The 22772-nt window shown below is 40.5% G+C and overlaps 1 protein-coding gene across 8 annotated transcripts in view; it reads left to right on the forward strand.

Annotated features, from left to right (window-relative positions):
* NCKAP5 (NCK associated protein 5) overlaps positions 1–22750 on the forward strand; it is a 337810-nt gene extending 315060 nt beyond the window's left edge. For 7 of the 8 annotated variants that reach the window (XR_014947868.1, XM_085552172.1, XM_085552166.1 and 4 more), the window contains one exon: positions 21365–22750. Coding sequence is in view for 6 of the 8 variants with exons in the window: in XM_085552172.1 (XP_085408298.1) it covers positions 21365–21640 (276 nt within the window). In the remaining 2 variants the exon portion in view is untranslated. The remainder of the gene's footprint in view (positions 1–21364) is intronic. The other variant, XR_014947867.1, reaches the window with a different exon arrangement.
* The last annotated feature ends 22 nt before the right edge of the window (positions 22751–22772 follow it).

The following is a 22772-nucleotide window of genomic DNA, read 5'->3' on the forward strand; positions in this document are numbered from 1 at the left end:
GTGCCGCACAGAAGGAACTTCAGAGGAGAAATGATCTATGGGCAGTTCCTGTGGTAAGGAGACACTGAGTGGGCAGTTTGATGAATCACAAAGGCTTCCATACATTGAAAGAAGTATTTGTTGTTCCAGTTCCTTATCTGCAAAGTCTTGAAGAGCACTGTGCTTAAATTCCCTTGACTTTTCTCACCGCAATTTGATGATACGTTTATTTTGACCTGGGAAACATATTTTGAAGCAATGTCATTCTTGTGTACGCTGCAGTATTCTGGACAAAACAAATCCAGAAAACAAGATGAATTTCCCTTGCCCAGGCCTATTGTTTATTCACTTATTTTATGATCAAATGAGAACCAGTACAAGACTTTTTATTGTCTTCTTTGTTCCCTTGGAGAAATAAAGGAAATGGTAAAGTGTTATTATTCAATCATCCTTATGATCCCAAAGCAACACAAATAATGGATTTTCTGTTCTGTCCTTAACCAACTGTTCCATACTTCTTTTCTGTAATGTGAATCATAGAATCACCGAATCGTAGAATGGCCTGGGTTGGAAGGGACATCAAGGATCATAAAGCTTGAGCCCCCCTGCCACGTGCAGGGCTGCCAACCTCCACATTTAATAGTAGGCCAGGCTGCCCAGGGCCCCATGAAAAATGGGCTTGAACACCTCCAGGGATGGGGAATCTACAGCCTCTCTGGGCAGCTGTTCCAGCACCTCATGACTCTCATAATAAAGAGCTTCCCCCTGACATCCAACCTAAATCTGTCATCCTTCAACTTAAAAAAACATTTCTCCTTGTCCTGCCATTATCTGCCCTTTCAAAGAGTTACCTTCTGTTTTGTAGGCTCCCTTTAGATACTGAAAGGCTGCAGTGATGTCACCCACACCCTTTTCTTCTCCAGGCTGAACAAGCCCAGTTCCCTCAGCCTGTGGATTGCTTATATTTCAAGGTATAACTTGATAAAGAAAACATCCTTTATGGAAGGGGGTGTGGTACCCATCACAGGTTTCTAAATTCTCTTGTTTTCCCTCTGTTTTCACAACATGCATGAGCATTCTGACATTTCTATCACACCTGCTGAGTTAACTACATCAGCAATTGATGTAGCTGAGGAGATAGAACTTGAAGTTATGCTGTGACTCAACATAGCAGAATTTTATGGCATTGTACAAATGACTGATGGAGATTAATGCTCAAATCACCATGTCTTGCAATTCAAGTAGATATTAGAGCATGCTGGCCAATACAAGAAAAGGAGAGATTAGAGAAATTCCTACTGTTTTGGCTGCATACACAATGGGGACTGATGTGGCGGCATTCCCAGATAAACTTGAGGGTTTTTTACAGCTGGGTAAGCTGATTGGGAGTTAATGCTGTATGGTTGTCTGATTGTGCTCACAAGCCTTCAAATGTATCATATTAAGAAAGTGGAGTATCCACAAAAGGACTCGTAACAGTAATAAGGATGTTTGGTAATTCCACACCACTTGCCATCCTCTGTGATCCCAGAGTGTTAAGCTGGGATGGATGTATCCAGCATCCCTGAATTACAGCAGCTGATAAAGCAGCCTGGACACCTCTGCTGGCTGCACTAAATAAGAGTAAGGGGAATACAAAAGCATGAGCTTCTTCTGCTTGAGACTTGTCTCCTATGGAGATCAGTAAGTGGTGAGCTAAGGCTTGAATTGGCTGCACAGTGAGCACACTTCACACTGTGCACCTATTTAGGCAGCCCTTGAAGAACATGCCAGCAAAGCTTGGGTGCTTGATTTGGGTTCTCTGAATCATTTTTTGTAGTTGTTTTGTTCTATCTTATTTATGGAGACACTCTTTAAAGAGGCTCTCCATATTTAAATGTCCACGGTAATTTAAGGGAGACACTGGTCTTTTCCACATTACTAAATGTGATTAGGGAAGAATTCTGCTTATCACAATAAAAAGACGGAGACAGTGATTTGGACCAAGTTGTTGATTGGGAAGAGCTGCATCCTAAGAGTTTCAAGTGGGAAGGAGTTACAACCCGTGGAACTATCTACTTGCTTACATGTTGAGCTATCTTACATTAGATACCACACTTCTAACCCAAAATTGGGAAGATAAACTTTGCTCCAGGGTTGTCTTTGTGGGGAGCTGGTAAAAAGCAGATATTGTAGCTACCATTTGTATTTTAGAGAGTGAAATCTCTTTGCACCCTCAGGCGAGCACTAAATTATTACCTTGATTACACTGTTGTATATTAATGAGAGTTCGTGCAGCTGGGGCAGCGCTGCGTAATTTCCAGCTAACTGCTTGATCTCAGGAGCTCAGTTTCAGTGTCTGTGAAGTGGGGACAGCGATACTTAACCTCAGGTTACAAAAAACCGCATACAACAAATGCTGTAGATGAGTTGGGTCATAACTTACTTTGTGCAGCGTTTTTATGCAAATAGAGAGTTTGAAGCAAGTTTCACGAAATAATATATTGGAAATTAATGGAAGATAAGGGGAGTTCCTTTGCCAGTGACAGAAAGTATCTAGAAATAATGGTTTTCTGCATGCTAATTGTGTGTCTGTAATTCATTAATGAGATGCACCGAGTGAACCTCCTTTTTGCTGTTTTCCTTACAGAACTTAAGACTGAGGAGAATGATCAGGCGCAGAGGGAATCAGTTCTGTTTCCTCTTCTAGGCCCAGTGAGACTAAGATGTTGAGAAAGATGCTGCCATCGTAACATTTGTAGATAGGGAATAAGTCTGCAATCATTCTCTGACTTCTTTGTTTTAAGATCAATGCTTTTCTTTCATGCTTGGAATCAGTATATCAAATCAGTGCATAAGTTTAGGGAGGTGGTTTATTAATGTAGACATTAGGTGAGGCCAGCCTAGCTCCACATGGTCTCATTCACTCAGGATCAGATGTCCTTTCATCTTCCTTATCACAAGAGTTGCAAATGACTTTTACTGTGTTTATGCTTTTGCATGTCATCTTCAAAATGGAGAGCACATTAGCACAGGGTGTGTAGAGAAGATCCAGCAGCAGTTTTAAGTGCTACAAAGGAAAGGATTAACTGCCCATCATGTGTCCATTTAGGGCTCAGCACATCAGTTTTGTAGGCAGAGTGGTTTGCATTGCCCAGATGAGACGGGCACGGTTCTGAGCCTTATGCTTGAGCTGACCAGGACCCACAGCCTGCATCTCACATTCCCTAAATGTGGCATGCACGGTGGTCTCTGGTTTCCACTTACCAGAACTGAGTTGGTAGGAGCCATTCTATTGCAAATAGAGAGTTTGAAGCAAGTTTTACGAAGTATTATAATGGAAATGAATAGAAGGTAAAGGGAGTCCTTTGCCGGTGTCTGAAAGTATCTAGAAATTACACATTTCTGTGCTCCAATTGTATGACTGTGTAATTTATTTATGAGGTACAAAGTGCACCTCCTTTTTGCTGTTTTCCTTGCCAGGCTTAAGACAGAAGGGAACGATCACCCCCCTTCTTAGGGCTGAGGGCTGCAAGCCTTCCCTTCTGTTTAAGTGAAGGTGTGTGATCCTCAGATGAACGATGCAGAGCTTGTTCCGCCAAAGCAAAGACTGTCTGAGTAATTATCCAAGTTGATGTAAGATCTTTTGTCAGGGGAATTTCATAGGAGTATTTGACAACATAAGTGACAAAAACCGCAGGAGCGTGATCTGATAAGAAAACAGATTTTACCACATCACCCATGGGAGTATTACAGAATTAAAAATATTTTTCCTAGCCTCAAGCCTGATTCAACTCAGCATGGGGAAATAGGGAATCGGAAATAGGCGAGGTTGTCTCCAGACATCAACAAATCCCACATCTTTGCATGTTTTTCCCTTCCATAGGGCAGGTTCACACCCGAAGATCTGCTATCTAGTCTTATATTCCTAATCAGGTCTCATTGTTCCTCGTATCTTGCCATCAAAGTCGCCTCCAACAAGTGAAGTGAAGAGACAGCAAAACAAACAATTTGAAGACTGCTAGGCAGTCTCCTGGGACAAAGACTCACTTGACGTGTATCACTTAAAAGAAATGTTGTGTAGTGTGGAAGAACATTGTTACAGTTAGCCTGAGGAACTAGCTTGGCAACAGTAAAAAGCTGCAGTTATACCGAGACTCGTTTCTCTCCCTCTGCCTTCTAGGTGAAGCAAGTGAAGCTTCTTTCAATTCTGAGAGCTGTAGAAAAATAACATGCAGTGGAGAGTGGTTCGGCAGCAAGGAGGGTGATAACATTTTCTATAACTTGATTAAGCATAAAAAAGCTCTGGCAAGGGAAAAGGACATATGTAAGGGAGAGTCCACCGAAGGAAAAGCAAATTAAATAGCATGCAAGGGACTTTTATACCCTAAAAAAGCTGATGTAGTTCTAACAGTAACAGACTCCATAATGTTAGTACTGAGCCACCAAACCCCATTCTGACTAGTCCTCCAGCTGGTGTGAAAGTTCTCCCTATTTTATGTTTGTTTAGTGTATTTATGGGGATGGGTAGGTGGCGGCATTTTAACTCAGATGTCTTTTAGCACCGAGTTTTAAAAGAGTCTTTGGCTATTGGTGAGGGACGTGAAGCATTTGGCACAGCACAGCAGGCTGCATGACATTTAGAACACATGGCATGCAAGGCTAGCGGGAGAATCACTGGGATGTGAGGCTGAAAGAAGATGCGGAGGAAGTGAAAGGCTGGAGCTCCAGTAGGAAAGTTGGGGACCGGTGCTCTTTAACATCTTTATTAATGACATCGATGAGGGAATGGAGTGCACCCTCAGCAAGTTTGCTGATGACACCAAGCTGAGTGGTGCAGTTGATACGGAGGAGGGAACAGATGCCATTCAGAGGGACCTTGACAGGCTGGAAAGCTGGGCTCGGGTGAACCTAATGAGGTTCAACACGGCAAAGTGCAAGGTTTTGCACTTGGGCCGGAAGAACCCCAGGCACCTGTACAGGCTGGGAGGAGTTGTCCTTGAGAGCAGCTCGGCTGAAAAAGACCTAGGGGTCCTGATAGATGAGAAACTTAACATGAGCCAGCAGTGCGCTCTGGCAGCCCAGAAAGCAAATGGGATCCTGGGCTCCATCAGGAGAGGGGTGGTCAGCAGGGATAGGGAGGTGATCGTCCCTCTCTACTCTGCTCTTGTGAGGCCCCATCTGGAGTACTGTGTCCAGGTGTGGAGCCCTCAGTACAAAAAAGATATGGAGATTTTGGAAAGGGTCCAGAGGAGGGCCACAAAGATGATCAGGGGGCTGGAGCACCTCCCCTATGAGGACAGGCTGAGGGAGTTGGGTTTGTTCAGCCTGGAGAAGAGAAGGTTGCGGGGTGACCTCATTGCAGCCTTTCAGTACCTGAAGGGAACTTACTCCCAGGAGGGGAGTAAACTCTTCGAAAGGGCTGATAATAGCAGGACTAGGGGAAATGGTTTTAAGTTGAAGGAGGGAAGATTTAGGTTGGATGTTAGGGGTAAATTCTTTACTAGAAGGGTGGTTAGGTCCTGGAACAGGCTGCCCAGTGAGGTTGTGGATGCCCCGTCCTTGGAGGTGTTCAAGACCAGGTTGGACGGGGCCCTGGGCAACCTGATCTAGTAAATGCGTATGTTTGGTGGCCCTGCTAGGCAGGGGGGTTGGAACTACATGATCCTTGAGGTCCCTTCCAACCCGGGTAATTCTGTGATTCTGTGATTCTGTGAAAGTTAAGGACTTGAAGCATCCCAGGCACGTAGGTGCAGTTCTGGTGCTGATGGCACAGTCATGTAATGCCAGATCCCATGGTAACTCATGGCAGAGAGCTGACCCACACCTTTGCATCGCGCTGCACGCTGCCTTGCAGGGACAGACACTGAGCACTGTAGTTGTCTGTTTACCTACAAAACTCAAGGTTACATAAGGATTTAATAGACACTGTGGCTCTTGGGCTTAACTAGGTGTATCCTTTCTTCTAACAAGAACCAGAAGCACGTACTCAGTAGAATAATCATTTGCAAGCTGATTTCCCTGAGTGGAAAATGTTCTGAGCTGTTGTGCGAAAGTTTGGCAGATGGAGCAGCTGTGGTTTGCAGAATGGCCCAAAGTGCACTGATGTTTCTGCCATTTGTAACCAGGCACTCGTCGGTCCTCTGGAAATAAAGCTTTCATTTCATTTCTCTGTGTTGAATTGGAATATAATAATAATACTGTCGGCCAAAATGGAATCCAGGGCACAGTAGCAGCAGTAGATGATGAATATTAGTAAGCTTGTAAGACAGTGTAATTGTAGTAATGGTAGAAATGATATCATTAATAAAAAGCTAAAAATAAATTGGATTCAATAAACATTGGATTGAGTCAATCGAGAGAGGAGCAGTAAGGCAGAGAGGTATTCAGTGAGCTGTTTGTTTTCTGAGACTGGAAAATATTTTCACTCCAAGAGGAGCATCTGATTAGCAGAGTTAAATGAGATGAATAATGCTGTAATACTTCTGTGAATTGCGTTTCCAGCTGAAACTTGCCTTCTCCATCTATAACAGCGATGTGTTTGCATAAAGCACTCAAACATCGTGAAGGGAAGGGTAGGGAATGATCAATCCATTAGTATGAGTGTTCTGTGCTGAGCAGTATACATGAGGACAAGTTGCACAGCTGATCCTAGCAGCCACTGTAGCAGTACACTGGAAATGTGTTAGTAAACAGGATTTTTTGAGAGGATGCTTTTTGTTTTGATATGAGCATGGGCAGTAATCTCCTGATCTGCACACTCTGTGAAAAGAAGGCAAGTTTTATGTCGCTTATTTGCAAAAATGATTTGCAATAGCTTGCTGGTGTTTACAGTTTGTTCCACCATCTGTTTTTATCTCCCCAAAATGATTCACCTTTTCTTTAAATAAGAAGTTATATTTGATTTTATGCAATGTGACACTGAGACTGTCTGCATTCTGACAGAAAAGACCAGGTAAGTATTTTCTTAAGTTTAAACGTTCTCATTTATGGTTAAGCGCCATAAAGAAGGGAAATATTCTGTTTCTTACTGCATTTTGCCCATGTTACATGAACTCCAGACCTTGTGGAGTTGTTTTGATGGAAAGCAAAGTTTGTGTTTGGTAGGTCAAATAAACATGGAATTTAGCAAATGTATTAGCAGTAGGTGACATAGGGAAGTTTAGAATGTTTATGAGATTCAGCTACACACCTTAATACCTACTTATCTTCCATGAAAGCTGAGTGCTGTATGCTTCTGTATCATGTTGCAGTTCCCCCAGCCTAAACTGCCCTCCTTTCAGCCCTGGGACACATCCACACAGCTCAGCATCCCGTACTGCCTGGGCTACTCCAGTCTTTCCCTGAGCACTGATAGAGGTCACCAAAACTTCTGGAAGCTCTAAAAAGCTGTGACCTTCAGAACTTTCCTTACCTCCTCTAGTTTTATTCTCAGTAATTATAGCCCCAAGTGACTATTTGAAGAAGTCTGAATATTCATCAGTCAAACATTTAGAAGTTTACTCATTGAGTACTCAGTATAGATCCAACTGTAAAAAAAGACATTAAATGGATTTGTGTGGATGAAGAATATATAGCAGAGGTGGGTGGGAACAGAGAAATTAAACATGAATATATTAATATTGCTGAGTATTTTAAAATTCAAATGTTAATCATGCATTAATAGTCTGTGATATTTCTAATAACGTAAGTGTCTAAAATTCACCAAGACATGGAATATGCAGAAGTTACCAGGCTAGGAGGCTTATTGGTAGCCCATGTAAGATGCTTTTCAGACAGTGCCTGAAACTGATGAATAGAAGTAGCTAAGCAGCCAGCACACACTTCGCAGTCACTACTGCAAGCATTATTTTGCCCTGTGTAGCCTAGCTGCCAAATGCACCCTTACCTGCAGCCCTAATCAGTACAAATGCAGGCCAGTTTTTTCAAGCTTCATTTATTTCCTAATGGCAGTACCTAAATTCATATCTAGACACTGGCTGCCCAGTTTCTGAGGGTGCTAGAAATCTGCAGCTTTTTTTCTTTATAGCTTTGCATAATGGATCCTGTGAAAATAATGGTGTTTACGTAGGGGCTCAAAAATTGGTTTAGATATTCTTCCTCTGTCAGGCAGAATTCAGACCAGTAGCATCCTCCTGCTCCTGCTGTACATTGGCTCTGTGGGCAGTGTGACAGAACCTCAGCAGGAAATTTCCCATGGGTTAAAGGGAAGGCCAAATACTCTATCTTGTTTAATCTGGTCCTAAATTGTTACAGCTAAGATCATATCTTAATGAAACTGTTTGTAATTCTAAGCCCATGTTTTAATTGCGTTTTCCATACCATTAGAGTATGAGCAAGTAGAAAGTGCTGTAACTGTGTCCTTTATATCATTTTACAGAATATTTTTACCATTACTATTATTGGAACATCATCCATCCTTTTCTTGTTCTTGAGAACCACTGTAACAAGCCAGGGTACCAAAGAGTTCAAACTTTATAATACAGTGTTTCTATAAATGAATTCTATTGCAAGAAAAAATGGAATCTATTATGCCATCATTAGCACAGTGATGAAAACAGAGGCAGCAGAGCAAGCCAAAGAACAGCAGTCACCATCTGAAGCAGCTGAGTAATGTGGAGAGCTGTAACCTTTCTTGTTATCGGATAAAGACTTGAATAGTCTTCCAAGGTCCCGTTTGTTCTTGGTAATTTCATCGCTTGTTGGGGTGATACTGGAAGATGAAGTTGTCTGGAAATTTAGGTATAAAGACATTTATCTTCATGTCTCATTCTGCAGGGCAAATACTGTTGGTTTCATGTGTTTTTTCTCATGTTACATATAAGTACTTGGTCTCTCAGTGTGTGTGGTTTTTGTAAGTGGAATGGGAGCTAACATTGATGGCACCCACTGGTGCCACATGCAGTGCATTGTCCTTGTGTCCCTGTGAAAGTGCCTGAGAGCCTACACACTCAACAGGGTCACAGACTTTGATACTTTGGACTCAGGATTTCAGGTAGCTTTTGCCTTTCCTGCAAGAGACAGAACTTGTTTCACTTCTGAACCTTGCTCCCCAGAAGGTTATCTGGTGTGGAGACTGGACATCAAAGACTAGAAGGATCCAGATTTATGAGTGAATCATTGTTGATAATTACCATGCATATTTACTCAGGGAAAGAAACTAGTCAGTATCCATAGTCCTAGGACACAGAGGATGAAGGGAAACTTCTCCATCGGCTCCATAGGCTCTGGATAGCAGAAATCCCCTGAGTTTTCAGACAGAGGCATCCAATTGAAATAAAATTAGAGACAATTCCAATTGATACATCAGAGTCTGGCTTGCTGTTGCTCGTGGCATTAGCATTTGCTAACCTGTGCTAAGCCAATTTTGTGAGGCAGTTGGGAGTTTAACAAACCTATTTCAAATTTCATTTTGGAAGACTCTCAAGCATGGGGGAAACTGGTTGTGGTTTGTTCATTGCAGCAGATGGTATCCCATTTGGTGTTTGTTAGCTTTGTTTGCAGCTCAATATTTTGTTTCTAGGGGAACTCGGTAAGTTAAATAATTCATCTCTCTAATGCATTAAGAGTCTAATCCAAAGTCTACTGAAGTCAGTGCAAAACATTTGATTAACTACCACATACACTGAATCAAATGCCAGGTCCTGTACAGTGAGGAGCATTGCAGATGCACTCTAGTGAAGAGAACAATACAGGCCTCTGCCTCTGTCTTTCCATGGAGAATTTTCTGCCTGCAAAGGAAAAAGAATGAATTTTCAAATTCAGACAGAGAGCTTAGCAGTTAGGAGTGCGGGACTGTGGAGATCAGAGCAATGTTCTGGCTGCCTGTCCAAATCGCTAAATCTCTTTTGCTATTAAATTCCCCTTTTTAAAATAAAGAATATAAAAAAATATCTTCAGCCGCGTTTAGAATTTAACCCAGTACTTGCAGCAGAATGCTTTGAGGGCACTGATGGGTCCCTATAGTGATGCTAAGCAAATAATCACTTAATATATTCATCAAGATATGTCACTCAAGATAGGGTCTTGCACCACAAGAGCTAACCCCATTGCTACCATTGCTAAGGAACTTTCAGAACATGAGAAACAAACTTGCACCCTGATCCTGCTGTGAATTTGCATGAGCAGAGCTGTGCTGCCTTCAGTTCTGCTGCCCATGCAGAGCTCTTCACAAAGCCTGTGTGGCCAACATTTTTATTTCATTCTTACAAGAATCCAAACACTGAATAATATAAAATGTTGAAGAAACCAGCATTTAAAAAAAGATTTGTGTTCCAATAAATATCAGATGTCTGTTAATTTTCAACATCAATATTCAGATTATTTGCCAATAGAGCTTGGGATCTACTTTATTCAGTATTTTTATCCAATTTTCCTGTTTGTGCCATCTCTGGTCATTCAGAAAATGAGTTCATATTACCTCTACAGTGTATCTGCATGAATTCCAGTTGTATTTTAGTCCTCCTAGTGGCCTATTATATTAACAATATTATCATCTCTATTTTAGGCATAGGAACATGTTCTGCATTACCAGTATTCACAGCAGTTTTCAGCATTAATAGTGCAGTAACCTTATATTGGAGAGGTCAATAAATCTTCTGAAGCATTTGTGCAGAAAATGCACTCATGTGGCTGGCTGTCCCTTCACTTTATAACAAATCAAAGCAAAATCAACACAAAAAATGCTACAATATTCTGTCAATGCAAGGAAACCCACAATGGGAACAGGATACTGAGTCCACATCTCCACACTGAATTCCTGCTTTGATCATTCCTGACAAGGATTTCCTTACAGCCAAATTGGGGATCAGACCCTGCAGAACTGTGATTTCCAGCATATACTTGTACTGTGCTTCCTCTCTCTGGAAAACAAATAAACAAGGCCTTGTCACAACAAACATCTCACATTCTAACAGGAGATTTTTATAGCCTGAATAGATTCAGCACAAGTGTTTGCCAGCCTTATAGATCCTGTTAGCTGCTTAGCCTGAACCTTGCTGGTATCTAGGAAAGGCAAAGGTGGAAAGACAAAGGTCTATCAAGCACATTTTCACTCCTTACCCCTCAGGGAAAGTCTGCAATCACTAATGCCTTGACCAGATCCAAGTGAAGGACATTTTCTATGCCTGGTTCAAACAAAGTGGGGTAGAAGTTCTCTTGACCAGAAACAGATGTGTCTAAAGGATGAAGCAAACAAACCTAAAATCACAGACTAACATTCCTTCAGATAACACCCAAATGATGTGTTAATCACAACATGTATCACTGCTTTATTTATTTTTTTTTAAGTTGGGAGGCAAGCTGAACACTTCATAAATTTCCTGGCTGTGGGAACATCCATCTGCATTTCCAGCAGTGGTCTTCTCAATGCTCAGCATTATTCTGGTTATTTATTCACTGTGCTTCTTTTTGATCATTGTTTAGAGCTGGGCAAAGGAATATCATATGCAGTCTGCATTTGTGACAAGAATTGCTGATTTTCTGTGCATAGCCATCTCTCTCATTTCCTTTTGTATTAATCCATATGGTTACTGGGTCACAGCCCAGGACTGTATCCTTGCCTTGAGTTACCTGGTAAGCATGAGATTAGCAGCAGTCTGTACTTTTTCCATCAATATACAATTTATTCCACTGGCCAAAATACTAAATCTAGTTTTAGGCTGTTTCTATTCTTGAGATTGTCACCACCAGCACAGGTGAGCTGTTCTCAACCAGTGACTGACAACTGTGTCAGATGCTCCAAATGACATGGATGCCCTCAAGTAATCAGGCATGCTTCAGTATTCAGGCATGTACCAGGTACTCAGAAATCAAAGAGGCCCCTTCCACAACATGAGTCCAGCATGAGACAACTAGGAGGGCTGAGCAAGGAAGCAGAGCTCTCCAGCACCTTGAGCAGGGTGCCATGCAGCAGGCACCTGCAGCTCTCCAAGCCTTTGCAGGAATCTAGGAGCTTATGCCAGCAGGCCTCTGTGTTAGCAAACATGTCCTCAAGCACATCTGAAACTCAGCCTTGAATTTCTCAGCTTTTTAATTACATTTTTTTACTTGATTATCTTCCAACAGTTTTTTCGTTGGGTTTTTTTTTCCTAATTCTTGATTAATTTTTGGTTGGCTATTTAATACATTGTTTGGTTAACTAATTCATGTCGCTGTTTGTAATTATTGCCTTACTATAAAATCATCAGAATAGAAGGTTGGTTGTTGTTGTGGTCTTTTTTTTGTTTTCTTTCCAGTAGAATAACAAGTGATTTTATTATTCAAACAGGACTCACTTCCTGCTGTTTTCAATAAGATTTTTAATAAATATGTAAATTTAAAAATTAATTTACTGCGTGCGTTTGGCAGCGTGATTCTTGAACTGACAAAAGTTTGATGGATTGTAAAATTATCCCCCCTAAAAATCATCAGTCATAGTAAACAGAATTTATCAACCCCTGGTAATTTTACAGCTTTTTCTTCATCTTATCTTCTGTTAGGAACTCACTTAGAATTGATTATAATATACTACATTTCTAGAACCATAACTCATTCACAGATTAATTAGATTTTAGGTTAATATCCCATCATGGTATGGGACACGAGCCAACAGTGTTTTCCAGTTGTTACAGAACTGCAGCAGAGAAACCTTGATTACTGTTCCCATGTGGTTTAACTGCCAGGACTAATCACTAATCAAATTCAAACCACATAAAATGGAACATCCTTCATAGCATCTATTTTCTAGCTGACTTATACTATGGACTCTTTATTGATATAACTGGGTGTACTGAAATGAACTAAATGTTGCAAGAGAAAATTTCTCCTTCCGTTTGGTTCTGCAATCTTTATCTAAAACTTTTGCTCCAAGTTTTTGTTCCTCTGCCCCTCAAACTCTCTTCCCTTCAGCAAAGGTAAATTATTTGCATAGGTTTAGAAAGCACATGTAAGTATCTGTACTGTTAAGTAGGATTTGATAGCAGATGAACTTAAGCACAAGTTTCCACTCTGTAATTCATGCTTTGCTTGAATGAGTACTGAAAGTTGTGCAGATTGTAATATTACTTTAAGAGATGGCAAGAGCAGTCACGCAACCAGCATAAGTTGCACCTTTGCTGTCCCTTGCTCTGATTACAGAGGAACTTTTGAAGTCTCATTGCCCAGGATCAGAAAACAGCATGCAGCTAGTTCAGCTGCAGCAGGTCTACTGAGAAGGCAGCCTGCTTACAGCCTGTCCTTCTGCTGCCTCCAGGAGTGCTTGCCAGTACCACCTGTGACGTGATTGCCCAGCTTCATCTTGTAAGCCACACCTGTCATTGTGGGAGGGCCCAATTTACCTCCTAATATAAGAGGATACACCTGGGGAGCTTTTTTAGTTGTTTGCAGAGGCCAGGTGTCACTTAAAGGGCAGTGATTTTTGGTTTGATTCATTTGAAGTGAAAAAGCCCACTGACAAGGAGTCAATTGAAATCTAGAATGAACAGCAAAATGACAGCTTCCAAACAAACTCTTTTGTTGGAATGGGGTTGGGGGTTAAGCACGTAATTAAGACTTTTTTGAAGGGTAAAGAAAGTCTGTATTTCTGGTTGGTGAGAGTTTGGAAGAGATGTCATTCTGCCATGCATGTACCAGGTACACATCATATGGGGGTTCCTCCACGGTGACTGAAAGTGCCGTCTTGCAGAAGTGGACTGATGGGTCTGGAAAGATTGTTTTTCTCTTCCCAGCTGTCCTCATAAGAGGCTAAAAATGAGAAACTTGTTTCCTGTGAAGCTCAGTTCTGAGTTTAAATGACGTCTGTGAATCATCTTTAGAAGAAGGACGTTCCCCTTTTTTCCTCTGCAAATCTTCCAGCAGAGATTTGTACTCGTTGAACTCACCTGCAGATATCACAACCCTATTTGTGCTTATGACAAGGCAGTTCTCATAGCTGGGAGAATTATTACTACTTAGTGTCTTCGTACTGCTGATTCACTCTTGGTCCTGCTGTTTAACATCCCTCCGTCCTGATCTGCTCCTTCTGTCCTTTTGTCCTTAGCTCAGTTGATGTACCTTGGCTTTGCAGAGGCTAACCTGAAGTGAATCTAGTCCAGTACTCAAAAGAGGATTACTAGCGTGGAAAATTACTACCCACTGCCAACTGCCGTTTGCTCTTGAAGAGCAATTCCATTTTCCATCAGTATTCTGGGTGACTGACATACAGACATTACAGGCCAGGAACTCAGACATAGCTAGAGTGAGAAGATAAGTGCCCTTGTAATTACCAAAATAAATAGTGTTGTTCAAAAAAGCCAAAGGTGGAGGATGAAGACAGGTAAGAACACAGCTAATACGTAGGAACAAGAGTCTGAGAATAGATCAACCATACAGAAAATTGACCCCGATTACTGAAAATGTCAGTGAGATTACATGTTGTATGAGTATGATCCTGCACTTACTGGATTTGAGACTATTTTTTCTTTGCTGCAGTCTAATGTTGGATAGAATTCTTCTCCTTAAGAGCCCAATTTTGCATTAGCTTTCAAAAATCATTATTTTACTATGCTTTTTCCCTTCCTTGATGCAATTCTAATTGGATATCTTCATTTAAAAAAGATTCCTCTGAGCTCCTATAGGCTTAAACCTTAATCCATTGTTTAAAAAGCCTGTTCCTTATTGAAACAAGCATCACCACCTTCATCAAGGTAACTCCTCTGCAGGAAAGACCTCTTTATACTAAAATATTGTGTGTTAAAATAGACTCTGAAGGCTGATCAGTTGAGATGAGGACCACATTGTTCCAATAACATTCAGCAGGTTATCGCTGACGAAATGACCCTAAACATGCACAAGTAGTATTGAATTTAAAATGACTGGCATGTTCAACAACTTTGTTGCCAAACTTATCTTTCAGCATGATTTTTTTTTTTACTGTGATTTTTTCCCATCACTGGAAAATAAGTACAATTTTGTTATTGAACTCCCTCCATGGGTAAGGCTAAAAGGATCTCTGAAAAGTAAAGCAAAGTATCCTCTGCATGCCTTGTTCTTGTTCAGCCTCCTATGTTCTAAAAACTGAGGATGAGCTTCCTTTCTCACCATGGATGCCTCTTCCTTAATGCCTTGAGATGAGCCTCTGATTGCAGCGAGCATTGCTTTTAGTGGGCATGTTCCTTCTGTGAGAAGCATAATTGGTCATTCCACCAATGGGAACAGAGCCGGGTCCTGATTATCTTATGGAAAAAGTATGTGTTTAGTTGATTTTCTTTTTAATATCCCCCTAAACACACTTGACTGAGTGCCTGTACATTGTTAGTGTAGTTACCAATTTCCAAGGAATTATACTGCCTTACAAAGTTTTAAAAAACTTTGCCCACACGTAGTTGATCCACCCGGTGGCCATTCTGATGCTCTGTGAGAAAACCACCTTATTTGTGACATTCCTTTCATACTGAGCAAAAGGTACAAGGTTAGGTTTACCTTACCTTTAAATTGGGACCTGAAAGTTCATCTTTATTAAATTACGTAGAAGTTCAGAGAGTGTTTGTATATACCTAATCAGGTGAAACATAGAAGCCATGTTCTTCGTAAATTGTGAAGCTGGCATTCTTGGCATTATAGTGCTGAATGCACCCAGTCATCTCATCACTTCATGAGAACTGTGCTTTTAAAAGCACAAGGTGCAGTTTGCTGAGATATTTTATCATCTAATCCACACAAGGATTCAAGCCAGACAATGTAAATCTCAGTTTCTCAGTCCTCTATTCATTAAGCAACAGCTATTTTCTCCAGATCTGCAGCTACAGTCACACACAATTGATGCTAATCAGCTTTATTTCCTCTAAGGTTAATTTTCTTACAATTTGGGACCATCAGGAATGATGTCCTAAAGGTTAAATATTGTTACGCTCACAAATACATCGAGTGAGCTTAGGTTCTGTTTTGTCATTATTATATTACCCATAAAGTCAAATGTGGTTAGTATTCACCCATGTATATGTGGCTTTCTCATACACTGCTGTATGAGACTAATGAGCTTAAAAATACTCCGTATCAATACATCTTTGTTCCCCCAAGAAAAGAAGTCAGCAAGAATTGTTTATCTTCAAAACCTGATGATGTTTCTTTGAGAATGTCATTTTTGTGCCATAGCAAAATATCATGGGGTTTCTGCTCAAGAGGGGAAAAGAAGTGTGACTCATTATTTCAACAATTATTTTACTGTCAACTGAGAAAATAGATGAAGGCTTCTGATGATATACAGGGGAGAGCAAGTCTTACCTTATCATTGAAGGTTATTCTTTAAAGAGAAAGAAGTTCAAACGTCACATTTTTAGCTCAGCTGTGATACAGCAGAAGTCTGTAATACAGCGGAGGTCGTGCGGTTACAGCTTCTACCTTTGTAGTCTCCTGCATGTGTCTGTACCACTGCTTTCACTTCAGAGCATTACCTGTCCACCTGACGTTCCCATCAGTCTGGTTAAATGAGACTTACTTTCCACAGAGTCTGCCCTTGTGTTCTGTCCTGGCCGGCTGACAGAAAGTTGCCACACAATAGAAGACCAAAGTGAGCCATTTTTGTGCTACACCTTTCTACATGGCACAGAAATCTGCAGACAAATGGTGTAACACCATAGAATTCAGTGAGAGGCTGCTTCCAGTCCCACCAATGTATGTACCTGATCAGAATAGAGCTCTGCACCTCAGTACACCTTGCTGAACATGTTATATATGAGCACTCTGTGTAATGCTATCATCCCACTTAGAGCTGTTGTATCATAAATACAAATTATGTGACTGCAGGATATCTAAACTGGTAAAATGGAATGTAAGGTAATAAGCAGTGGCACTGTGTGATCAGGTTTTCCTTGAATATAAATAGACTAACAAATAGAACTTGTAAAAAGGTAAGAATTTAGAAAATTGTTCTCACTGACAATAAAATTTTGAATAATAACAAAATAAATAAATAAATAAAAAGCAAAGATAATTTGTACTTCCTATTAGAGATCAGACCTAAAATGAAAGACCTTGAGTTACACAATTAAGTATTGATTCTGTTGATCTATATTTAATTCTCATAGCAATTTAGTTGCTTTTATCCAACAGTGTTTTGCAGTTATACTTCACTTGAAGCAATGCCCTTTTTGCTTTTGTGTTAATCTCAAAAACTAAATTGGCCTGTGCACGAGAGGCGTAAATAAAGTTAGTTTTGTTCTTGTGTGTAAGTGACTCTGAGCTCCTTAAACTGCTGGTTAACTAAACTTAGACAGCTGGAAAATGCATTTATCCTGCAGAATGGTTCATTGCTAATTTTGGGCTGTGGCATGCGTTATAAGCATAGCCTGACCTGCAGGCAGTCAGAGCTTCTGTGTGTGGCTGCTTAGAAGAAGAAATGGACTTGCTGTTGCTTTCCTTTCTGCATGCTGACCGTGGAGTCCTTTGTACTCATGAACTAGTCCATCCTACTGTGCACCTTCTGTTAGCCCTGCACAATCCTCCTGCTGTTCTGCACTGCTGTGACTGGTCCTTGGTCACATGGCTCTGAAAATGCATTCTACCCACATGTAACCTCTCATTTGTAAAGTTTAAGGAGAATCTATTTTGATGTATTAATGTAGAAATAACACCTATTTATAATGTATCAGTGGAGCTGCAGGCTAGCTGTGTTTTCCTAATTTGCTGTGCTTGAAATGACATGCCAGATTTTATTATATCACTAATGGCTTTTAGTTATTCCCTTTAGGATGATGCCAACAAGAAAGCATTATTCTGATTCATGACTCATGAATTTATTTTGAAGTGATGTGACTTGTGATGAATGCCTGTATTATGTCAGGTAGAGTTTCTCCTAACAACCAGCCGGTGCTCTCAGGTGCTATAAGGCACCCCATAACAACTAGCTCCAGAACTCCAGGTGGGAAGCTCTCCACTTACACACAACAGAACAAATGCTGCACCTGCCCTGTGACCTTAAGAGTGTGGGTATTCTGTCCAAAAATAAAGTTAGTGTAAGTAAAATAAGCTATAAAACTGATCTGCTTTCACCAGCGGAGTCAACACCTTTGGGATGAAATGGCTTTAAGTGTTACTTCTGAGATCAAGAATACACTGTTGGTCCCATCTTAGCTCTTCTAGCAACACTCAACAAAATAGCTAAGTGCTTTTCTCTCCTATGGTGATAAAAGCACCTGTTTATTATGCAGAAAGCCATGGTAAATATGGGAAAGATTTTACTGAAGCCTGGGACTTGGAGGTTAGTTGCTTTGAGTGCTGTTAGCAAATCTCACCCAGTTCTCATGGATACAAAATGTATCGGATTTGCTGCCAAAATGTTCCTTATCTGCAGGAAAACCTACTGTGACTCTCAAATGCATTAGTGAACTAACTGCTGTAAGATGCACAAAAGTAACATCTTCAGGCCAGCCCCTGGTCTTTGTTGTATCTGTGTCTGCTGAATCCATAGCATACCTATGTGGACAAAACCATAGATGCTATTCAACCACATACTTATATGATTGATCAACGGGTTCTAATAGTTGTTTTGATTTTGACTTTTGTTTAATGTAGCAACTGTTGCATCTGCTATGAAAAAATAGGAAACAATTAAAGGTGGATCTAAATAAATATTCTGGTGGTTTTTCCAAGCTGTATCTATAGTAACTAAAGAAAAGATTCTTCAAGAACCCAGAGTGACATTTGCTGTGAGGCACCAAGTTTAGAGGAATTATCAGTGTCTTTTCAACTCTAGGTGTATATACATACATAATTTTGTTAGTGTGGAAGAAAAAGGATTTGCTGATCAAGGAGATGCTTACATCAGTTCCATTGCATAAACAGTTTATTTTTTCCCATGGAGCTCAGGATGCGGATGAGATTTCTTCCACATTCCAAGGATTGGAATGTCATATTTGAACATTGTAGCTGCAAGTATAACATATGAATTATTATCCCAAGTGCATTTTAACAGAAAATGTAATAGATTATTAAAGTGAGCTGTAGTAATAAAATTGGGAGATAAGATCACTCTTATTGTATCAGATATGAGTACAGTTACAGCACATTAATATTCCCTACCTAAATGTCCTCACATTCTTGTTAAATTATCAAATTAGCAATAATTGGTGGTCCTCACTCCTAGAGGAATACAATGCCTGGAGTGTATTGTATGCAAACAGACTACCTCAAGTGGAAACAGCCTAAGTATGCCAAAAAGAATATAGCTGGGCATGAAAACATCTAAAAAGAACCACTGGATGTCCTAAAATATTCACAATTCTGAATACAGTCATTGTCTCTAGTAATAAGTTTTGCTACAACCTTTGGGGTTATTTCCTTTGTGTTTTTTTCCTCATGTATCATGGGTGCTATTGTAGTAGTAGCACTTGCACTTACACACATGAAATTAGTGAGTCGGATGCTGTTCACTACTCTGTGTGTCTTTTGCTGGTGGGCTGATGGGCTACATTTCAGTTCAGTTTCTTTTGGTTCAGTGATCCTATTTAAAATCTGTAGAGAGTTCCCTGTAGTTCTCTGCAGCTTCTCTTTTATATTTGATTAACTGTTAGCTTCATATTAAATGACAAACTGGGATGCGATTAAGTCCGATTTTAGTCTAGGCATGTGAAGTATAATAAATGACTGATACTGCATGTATGTAGAATATACCAATGAGTTCGTTCCAGCCTGTCTGTGATTCACATCTGTCCTTCAGCTGGCTGAAGATCCATTCTTATCTTGATCATCTGAACTGCTCTGTACAGCAAACATTGTAGGTCTGTCCAGAAAGCACAAATATATATTTTACTGATGCTGTATCCGAGAGTTTTATCTGATATGCACAGAAGTGAAACAGCTGTTTTGACAATAATATTTCAAAGACTAAAGATAATAACTTTGTAAGCTAAAGTTTTTAAGCTAAATTTCTATGGAGGGGTTTACATTTGTGTTTGTTTCTGCTGCAGGGGGTAATGTTCCTTTATTTCAGAAAATGCTGTCATTCTAGAAAGTGAAGACCTAAAACCAGAATCAAACATGGTGAACCAAATGACTTTAGGATCCCCTGCTGCCTTGCTTAAGCTTGTTGGAAACATTGGATAGACATAGTAACCTAATCCAGGCATCGTTAGTTTAGGAAAAAAAGCAAGATCATGTCAACTATCAGCATCTTTATACAAATAGCCATAAAAACAAGCAATCCAACTATGTAGCAATATCTCCCTGTTGCCCAAGAATTCCAAGGCTGAGCAGCCCCTCATGCATGAAGTGACTTACTTGAAACCTGACTTCTTCCACCAATTCTAATGAACATTTGCAACCTCAGACTCAGTGACCTACAGCATCCATATGTCTGGCCGTGCTGTGTTCTCAGTGTGCTTGTACTACCATTTCATTTTCTATCCAAACCAAAATACTAATGTCCTAGACTGACAGTAATTTACCATTGCAGACTGTGTTATCTAATGGTAATACTGGCAATGAGCAATGGCTTGCACTCTGACAGCGTATCTCAAAATTCTCGCATCTTACCTCTCCCAGCGCCCTATAAAATGTTGAATGTTATCTCCTGTTTCTGTGATAATGTTATCTGTAAGAGCAGTTAGTTACAGAGACTTCAGAACACCCTGTATATGGAAGGCGGGTCATTTTTATTGAACTGCTCCCTAAGCTTTTCCCTAACTATTCCTTGGTCAGATCTCTGATTGAAAATGCCAGTAAGTAACAAAGGGATAAAATTGCTCTTGTATAATCCTACTGTGAGTTTTTAATATAATGTGCTAATACATTGTCCGGTGTTCCAGCAGAATTACAGCACTTCTCAGAGTAGGCCTGGCCAATATCTGATTGATTCTGGCCTGTGGGGATTGGCCCAGTTCACTGTAATTTCCTGTCTTGTTGCTTTCTTTTCTATCGGAGAGGGCTTGGGTTTGTGGAAATCAATAGGTTTATACATGCAAAATGTGAGGTTATTTTCTAGCAACTTTCATTTATGTCTGTAAGTTATGGAAAATGCTGTTTTCTCCTCAGAACATGTCTGCCTGCCTTTCTTTCTTTCTTTGGGCAGACTCCAAATTCTACTTAGACAAATACCAACTTAAACATAACCCCCAAAGTATTCTTACAGGAGAAGATGTAAATTACTGGGAAGATGCTGAAGACGCTTAACACATACAAATCTAGGATGTGCTTCTTTAATGTTAATAGTACTGTTTTGTATGTGGAGCCCTATTTACCTCAGCAGAAGCTATGAGACAATAGTAGGTTTGAAGCTATGATTTATCCTTAAAACGGGCATTTAATGTTCTATTTCATTACAATGGAGATTTAAGCATCTGATAATCTATTTCCTATAACCCTGTGAACTTTGGAAAGATGGTAATTAACAATGTAGTAGAATAACTTTTTTTTCTAAGAATTATGTTTCTAATACTTTTCTCACTTATTACAGAAACTGAAGCAAACTGAAGAAACAAAAGAAGATTCTCAGAGTAGATTATCTAAAATTTCCCTGGAGTCTCTCAATAAATTTAACAGCAATAACGTCCTTTTATTAGAAAAGAACTGTGTGAACAAAGCCGAAGGACAAAAGGAAGAAAACAGAAAGAAGGAAGCATCTTCCTTAAACAGCTCTGATAGGCAGGACGTGGACAATTTGGAGTCCCTGAGCGATTCTTTGTACGACAGCTTCTCCTCCTGTGCCAGCCAAGGCTCGAACGACGTGTGAGGACGCTTTCAGCTGGCTGCAAACAGAGCACTTATGGAGCTGCAAGCGGGCAGTGAGGGTGGAGAAGGGACAGAACTCACCCCGTGTCACTGTGTGCCCACAGCAGGCGGCTCCCCGCTTTGGTCCTCATGATGCAGCAATAAGGAAGGCAGCACTGCATTCGTCTCAGTGCAGGAGACTCAATGCTCCACGCCGCAAGTGACTACACAGAGAAAAGTCTTAATTTTGCACTTTTATGAATATTTGTATAGGTGTAAATATTTTGGAAAGATATATTTGTAGGGAGAGATTGACAGCAATAAATATTATGTTGGTGCTATGCTCCCGTAATGGCAGATTACTGACTGAAGTTGATGTTAATATTAACAAGAAAAGTTAGTCGATTTTTTTAAAGAAAAGATTTATACTTATTCTGGTCTTAAAACTATGTAGAAACACTGTGCGTCCATAAACCTGAGCCTGCCGAGTCGTCTGTAAGGAACTTTGTAGACTCCTTTTGCAAAATATATCCTTTATTTTTAGTGCAGTTCCATACAGGTGTTCTGGGTGCAGCATCACAACAGGTGTCTCACTGCAGAAGTTCTGCTGGTGCAGCCTGCTCTGCTAATGAAGGCTGGGGTCGGAGCACTGCATTGCTCTGCACAAACACCTCCTCCCATCATCATTTCCCATCCATTCCTCGTGCTGTCTTCTGCCCTTGTTTTGTCACAATTAAATCATCAGCTCTACAATAATGGTTGTTGGTGACACGTGAGGGTGTGAGCCAGCACCGCTCAGACAGAGCCAGGCTGGAGGCTGCACCTGTGTGGTTTTGTTTTTCTACCAAGGCTGTTTATATGTGAGGGAAAGTCTATTTCAAATGTTCCCCGTATTTTTTCTAGATGTGAACTATTTATAACTGCTTTTTGTACAGCAACCTGTAAACTAGATATATTTGGGATATTTCCGACCCCGCGGTTCCTATAGCACCTGTTAATCGATGCTGTATCACCTGCGTTAACACTCGGTGCCATTTGTTCTCATTCCCTCTGTAAACTCGCGTCTCCTTTTTCGACTTTTAAAGAGCTTTTCTGCGAGGCACGTTCCTAAATAAAGCAGCTCTGTACTGGGGGCTGTGGCAGCGCGTCCCAAC

The sequence above is a fragment of the Coturnix japonica genome, chromosome 7 (assembly GCF_054131305.1).
Source record: "Coturnix japonica strain WE chromosome 7, WE-NBRP24, whole genome shotgun sequence".
NCBI classification, from domain to species: domain Eukaryota; kingdom Metazoa; phylum Chordata; class Aves; order Galliformes; family Phasianidae; genus Coturnix; species Coturnix japonica.